This window comes from Ipomoea triloba, chromosome 11, assembly GCF_003576645.1.
Source record: "Ipomoea triloba cultivar NCNSP0323 chromosome 11, ASM357664v1".
NCBI classification, from domain to species: domain Eukaryota; kingdom Viridiplantae; phylum Streptophyta; class Magnoliopsida; order Solanales; family Convolvulaceae; genus Ipomoea; species Ipomoea triloba.
Window position 1 is genome coordinate 25,441,420 of NC_044926.1, and position 6,307 is coordinate 25,447,726.

Genomic DNA, 6,307 nt, shown 5'->3' on the forward strand with positions numbered 1-6,307 from the left:
CTATAAAATATATATATATATATATATATATATATATATATATATATATATATATATATATATATATATATATATATATAACTAGAGTGATAAAAGAAGTGAGAGGGAATGAATGAAGAAGCCATAGCAAAGGAGCTATTATAATTTGAGAGCAGCAATTGCTTCAGGCTTAAAGTCAACCCTTAGTCCCAACACTCTTCTGACTTCAGCTGGAGTTAGTCTCCATGTCATGGGTCCTGAGTTTTCACCCCAGAAATCCAGAATCTCTGAGACCTTCTCTAAATTCAGTATAGTCGCCATCTGGGTAAGTCGAGCGAATTTGTCCCTAACAGTCCTCTGGGTCATGCCAGAGAAATGACTGACCAGTGCCCGAACATCTCTGTCAAGTTGCAGGCCTCCAAGTTGACTGAATCTCTTTTGCAACATTATCACTTCCAGCCTTTTAACAATAAAGTCAATGACCAAATGTATGAATGTATCATAATTATTGGCAGTCATTAACGGCTGGAGCCAGGCTACATTGCTCTCTACAGCATGAAGAAGCCTTTGAACCCATGGGTCATTCACCTCATTATCAGCATATTCTGCCTCAGAGATTTCATAGCTGATGGTTGCCACATTATCTAACACTGGTCGAATTCGAGGTGTCACTGTACTCACAAGTTGTTCCATTCCAACATTCAAGGCTTTCTTGAAACTATTGCTCATTTCATTCAATTCAGATACGCAAGATTTAACTCTCTCTCTATGGGCAGGAGCAGGAAATGCCTGGTGAAAATAAATTCACTCATTAATATTCTAGACCATAACTGAATTTATTAGGATATTTGAAGTAATCATTTTGTATGAAAGGTCACTGAAAATAGAGCATTTTTAATAAGTGCAGCATAATAAATGGAAAGATGTGATGTACAATTATTTGAAAAATAACAAGAATATCATAAAATTTTATTAACAAAATGATGTATACCAATACCGGTAATACCAACTTGAAGAGGGCTAAATGTTCTTATTCATATATGTTAACACACATCAAAACTCAATAATACACATCTATTGACACTATAGCATTGACATAACCAAAAAACACTTCCAACATACTAAAAACCATTGCCACCAGGTCCACACATAATCATATATCTGGTTAGAAGCCAAAATTAGTAAGTCTTAATCAGGTCTCAATTTGAAGACTTGAAGCCATGGAAGTCTGACATACCAAGAAACACAAACTGACCTTTCCATGGAATAGTTCCAATTATTGAGGAGACCAGAAGAAACCAGTACACTTATAACCACTTAAACAGTTATATTATAAACTCACTGCAATGCCTATCTATCCCCCAAAACTAGCAGATAATATATGGAGTTCAACTTATCAACCCCTGGCATAAGGACTATACAATCCCATCCAACCACTTTAGTTGTTAAGCATTTCAATTACTTAGGAGAATTGACCACTTTATTTGGTCTCTATGCCTAATCCCTTTTATTTGGTTTCTCTGCCTAATCCCTTTTAGCCTCTTAACTGTTTCTCCATTAAAAAAAAAAAAACCTAAAGTGGTGCTAATCCTCTTGTATAAAAAGTCAAATCCAACTCTGAAGTCTGAGATCCCAACAACATGCTGTAAAATAAATAGCATCAAAAGTATTTGACTTATTTAGCCTATCTCAGTATGCAGTGAGACTGACCAAGGAATAAACTTAACATTTCAATAGACGTTCATACTGCAAGCTATGATCCATTTGGACATGAGAGTTGATTAATTCACTATTAGTATTTTTTTTTTCAAACCACCTGCTTTTATTAGACTTATCACAAAATAGGCTTTAGCCTTACAAATGTTGGCCAAAAGTGACCATCTACAAGCGGCCTAATGCCTTCAACATCTCATGATGCCCAAAAATGGGATACACAACCAATGAATGAAGCTACTCCCTACAAGGGCCATTCGGCCTAGCCTAACAAAAATTCCATACATCATTTACAATCAGCATGGGCATCAAGCCTTGCAAACACATCTCCTAGCATTACATAAACAAGCCCTTTAGAAGGGTTAACACTTAAGAGCAAAGGGATATACACAAGAAAGCCTTTATTGCCTCCTAAGTACACCACCATTAGCCTCTTTCTTCATACTCCTATCACCTTTCATATCTATTTGGTTTCCCTCCCTTAACACACAGTCCACAATCATGCCATGAATCATATAATTTATTATGCTTCAATAGGGTCCCCACCACACACACAAAAGTGGGAATCACACACTAGACATACCTTCCACCCCCCAGCCTTGTACCCTCACCCTTTGAGTGCGAATCAACCTCCCTGCTACAGAGCTCTGTAGTCTTACCAGGGAGGTCATTATGTCCACACCACAAAGCAATGAAACTCATTCTAGACACACAAGATGGCTTACCTTATGCGGGAGCCCCACATTTTGCGAAGAAAAGCCATTGTACCACATGTCTCTAGCAATGATAGTACAGGGGTCCCACTCTTAGGTTCAAGCCAACCTCACCCCATACAGATCTCTGTATTTTATCGGGAGAGGTCATTACAGCTCTCACCCTAAGCAACAGGAAGGACAAGACAGCAGGCCATTCATGCTTTCATTCCTATTTCACAGTATTTCATCATTTTCATTTCCTTTTTTTAATTGAGCCACTGTCATTTTGACCTGCTCTTTTCTCTTTTTTCCTTTTCTTTTTCCAACATTTCTTTTTCAGACATTATCTGCTTCTCTTTTTTCCTGCCGAATTTAGTTCAATAAACCCTCCCCCCATGATACTCAGACAGTCTAGACAGCATTCCCACCCCTGTGTGTATAATCTGGATCATATTAAGCATTTTGCACACACAGACATGCAGCCATTTCCCCCCTTATCATGGTCAAATCAGAAACAGATCAGGGCAATGGTGACAAACTGACAATACTCAAAAAGAAATAAAGACACCCTTGCCATATCCCTTCCCCTTAGGCACCAACCCCTACCTACAGCCTGTATGTGCAACTCAGGCAATGCTTATAAATAATTTTTGATTCATTTCAAATTAAAGGAAAGATGGATAGGTGCTAGGTTCCTAGATTATACAAGTTATTTCATAAGGAGAAAATCAAGGCAGCCACTGAATGAAATCAAGGGAGGTGGACACAAACACTTACCTCTGTGCATTGCTCTTCAATCTCATGGCGTAGTTTTAGCACATACTCACTACTCACATCCATGTTGTTCAAAGCTGTGGCAATCTCTGTACCAGTCTTTTGCACACCAACTCCACCCAAGAACAACTTTGCACCAAGATTAGGCTCCCTAGTCTTCTGCTGCAAAGCCTCACTGTACTCGCCACCCAACAAACTCACCGCGCTGCTTAAAACAGCAATCACAGAATTGATATTTGAAGTAGATATAGATCTTTGACAACAACTCTGAAGAACATAGAATACATCGTCCACCATGGAAGTCGTGAGAGAATCAAGCACATGCTCATCTATCTTTATAGCTTTCCTAACATTTTCAACCATGAAGTACCCCTCCAATATAACATAATAACCAGTGATGTCCTGAACAATTTTACTGAAAGTACCACTCCTAAAAGCTTTGGTGGCTCGAGGACCTAGTTCAGGATCAACAGAACTCAAACCACTAATCTTTGAAACCATGTACTCTGTGTAATCCTCACCCAACTGAGCCAAAGACAATATCTCCTCCAAATATATTTCTATCTCCCTAGGGTCTGGCCCTTCAACTCCCACTGAAAGCAGATTGCTCTTGTAAGAATTAATCTCTGAAGTCAATATGGCTAATTTTCTATATTCCATGTACTTCTTCAAAATCATGGAACCCCGAGAGTCGCACTCTTCTTGGAGCTCGCAAATGGCATAAACAATGGCATCCTCTCCGCATAAGCTCCTCAAAATTTCATCATTTTCTTCTATAGCCAATACAATGTCTTTGAAAAGATTTGTCAAAGAAGCCACAAAATTAAGCGGATTTTGATTCGGGGGTTGCGCTTGCTGGTTGAGGTCGCTCATACTGTCCACTAATTGCTCAAATTCGAGTCGAGATCTCATTGCAATAACCTTTTTCAGATAGCCCACGTACACCTGCAGGCCTTCCTCCTCCAGTCCCAGCGGTGAGTAGAGACGGATGAATCGTAGAACAGTGGGGTGGTCCCGCTGATCAACCGCAGCAGCCAGTCTCCGGCGGACAATGGCTTCGAGTTGCTTCTTGGAGGCGAGGAGTTGCTCTCTCTGTTCAGAACCGGAGGAGTCCCTGTACTTGGCGTCGATCTGGAGGAAGGACTGGATATAGTTGGCAGCGGATTCAAAATCCTCAGAATCGAGGGCTTTTTGGACACCGTCGAGGCAGTTGGAGCGGTGGACAATGGCGTCGATGCGAAGGAGGGTATCATTGACGCGAGATTGGGCGAGATCGAGCTGGCGGACCTTGGCACTGACCTGATCGGCAAGGAGGGAAGTAGAGCCAACGTTGGAGAGGAGGTGATCGGAATCCGCCTTGACAATGTCGAGAACTTGAGCGGATTTTTGCAAGCCGGAAAGCTGCTTGTCGAGATCGGAGCGCTGGGAAAGAACGGTCTCCAGTTCGAGATCTATGGCCCGTTGGTAGGCGATGCACTCATGGAGAAGACGAGTCATGGCTCCCACATCAGTGAGCTTGCGCACGTGCTCCAATGCCTCCGGAGTCCCGAAATTCAATGATAAATTCGCCGTGGAGGAATCTTCGCCGGAGTCTCCTTTGGGAGTCGCAGCAGCCATTTCCGGCAGAGAAAACAGACCAAGATGAAATGAAGAAGACGCAGGCCTCCGGGGGTATTTTTCCTTTTTTCTTTTTTTCTTTCTTATTTTCTTATTTTAATTAAATTCCTTTTTTACCCCAATTAATTTCATAAGTTCTATTTCCTCCTTTATTTTTTTTAATAAGGTAAATAATAGATGTACTTTTATTGAGTATAACTTTTGCCATATGTATAAATTTTATTGGTAAAGAAAAATAAATAATAATATTATTATTATTATTATTTTGGTCACATATGTTTCAAATTTACAAGACTATACCTGCTTCTAGCTGGACTCTGTTTGGCAGAGCTTATTTAGGAGCTTATAACTTATTTTAAACTACTAATAAGTTATAAACTTTGTTTGATAATGTTCTCAAAATAAGCTAGTAACTTAAAATAAGAGCTTATTTTGAAATGCTACTTAAGTTAGCTTTCCAAAAATAAGCTAGTAGCTTATTAACTTTTTTTTATCTTTATCCTTATTATTTTAAATAAATGACATCCTTTACCCCTCTCAATTAAAAATCCTTTGGTATTTTCTCTTCAGTATGTTTCGTTGTAATTTCAATTTAACATTTGTATTTGAACAATAATTTTTGCATGAACTAATTTTATGGATTATAAACATTTTATTTTACTTTATATATTTTCAAATATATGTTCTTACTTTATATTTTATTAAAATATATTGATTTCATTATTTAATATTTTAATATGTAAACAAATTTATTTAAATTTAAAACTATTTAAATTTTATAAAGATATCCTTTTTAGTCTTTTTGCATTTATTAGCTTATCAAAAAACTAATTTTACCAAACACTTTTAAGCATAACAGTACAACTAGTTAAAGCTCTTCAAATTTCAGTTTCGAACTTATAGCTTTTTAGTTTTCAGCTTTCAGCTACCTTTTCAGCTATGTTTGCCAAACATAGCCGTCAACTTAGAAATGTCAATTGGTCAATGCCATTTAGTTTTGGACTAGTTTTGTCAGGTTGCCAAATTTATTACTCCTTCTGTCCCATTTTATCTGTCATACTTACTATTCATTAGTCAAATTAACTATTTATTCTTTGTTTATTTTCTTTAGTATTTTTTACTTGTTTTTAAATTTGATTTTTTTAATAGTACTTTTAGTGTAGTTTCTAAATATATAAATTTTGTATACTAATACTAAATTTAATATTATGAAAAATTAGATTAAAAATAATTTCAGTCAATTATCGTTAATTGGACCAGACATAAAATGGGACGGATGGAGTAATTTTTATTTTTTTTTTGTTGAGTTTTAACTCTTTTGTTTTTTTTTTTTAATACAATAATCCTAAAATCTCTGACTATCAAGCTTATCATGTGGACTAATTAAAATTTTTGACATTTTAAAATTAACATTCTAAACTTACAATTTTAAGAAATTATCACATTTTACATTAAGAAATATAAACTTAAAGAATAAATTTCATTTTTAATCTTCGACTATTGTGGAATTGGCGCATTGACACATTTAG

General features: G+C 36.9%; 1 protein-coding gene across 1 annotated transcript; it reads right to left on the reverse strand.

Annotated features, from left to right (window-relative positions):
- Positions 1 to 79: 79 nt before the first annotated feature.
- LOC115996822 (conserved oligomeric Golgi complex subunit 4) lies at positions 80 to 4,813 on the reverse strand. The gene is made up of 2 exons (XM_031236243.1): positions 3,165 to 4,813; positions 80 to 768 (listed from the first exon to the last, which is right to left on the reverse strand). The coding sequence occupies exons 1-2, from the start codon at positions 4,776 to 4,778 to the stop codon at positions 139 to 141; spliced, it is 2,244 nt and encodes a 747-aa protein (XP_031092103.1). The 5' UTR covers positions 4,779 to 4,813; the 3' UTR covers positions 80 to 138.
- Positions 4,814 to 6,307: the final 1,494 nt, after the last annotated feature.

Coding starts and splice junctions, on each gene's coding strand:
- LOC115996822 (XM_031236243.1), bottom strand. CDS start 4,778: ATGGCTGCTGCGACTCCCAAAGGAGACTCCGGCGAAGATTCCTCCACG. Junction 769..3,164: donor TTGAAGAGCAATGCACAGAG/GTAAGTGTTTGT, acceptor TATTTTCACCAG/GCATTTCCTGCTCCTGCCCA.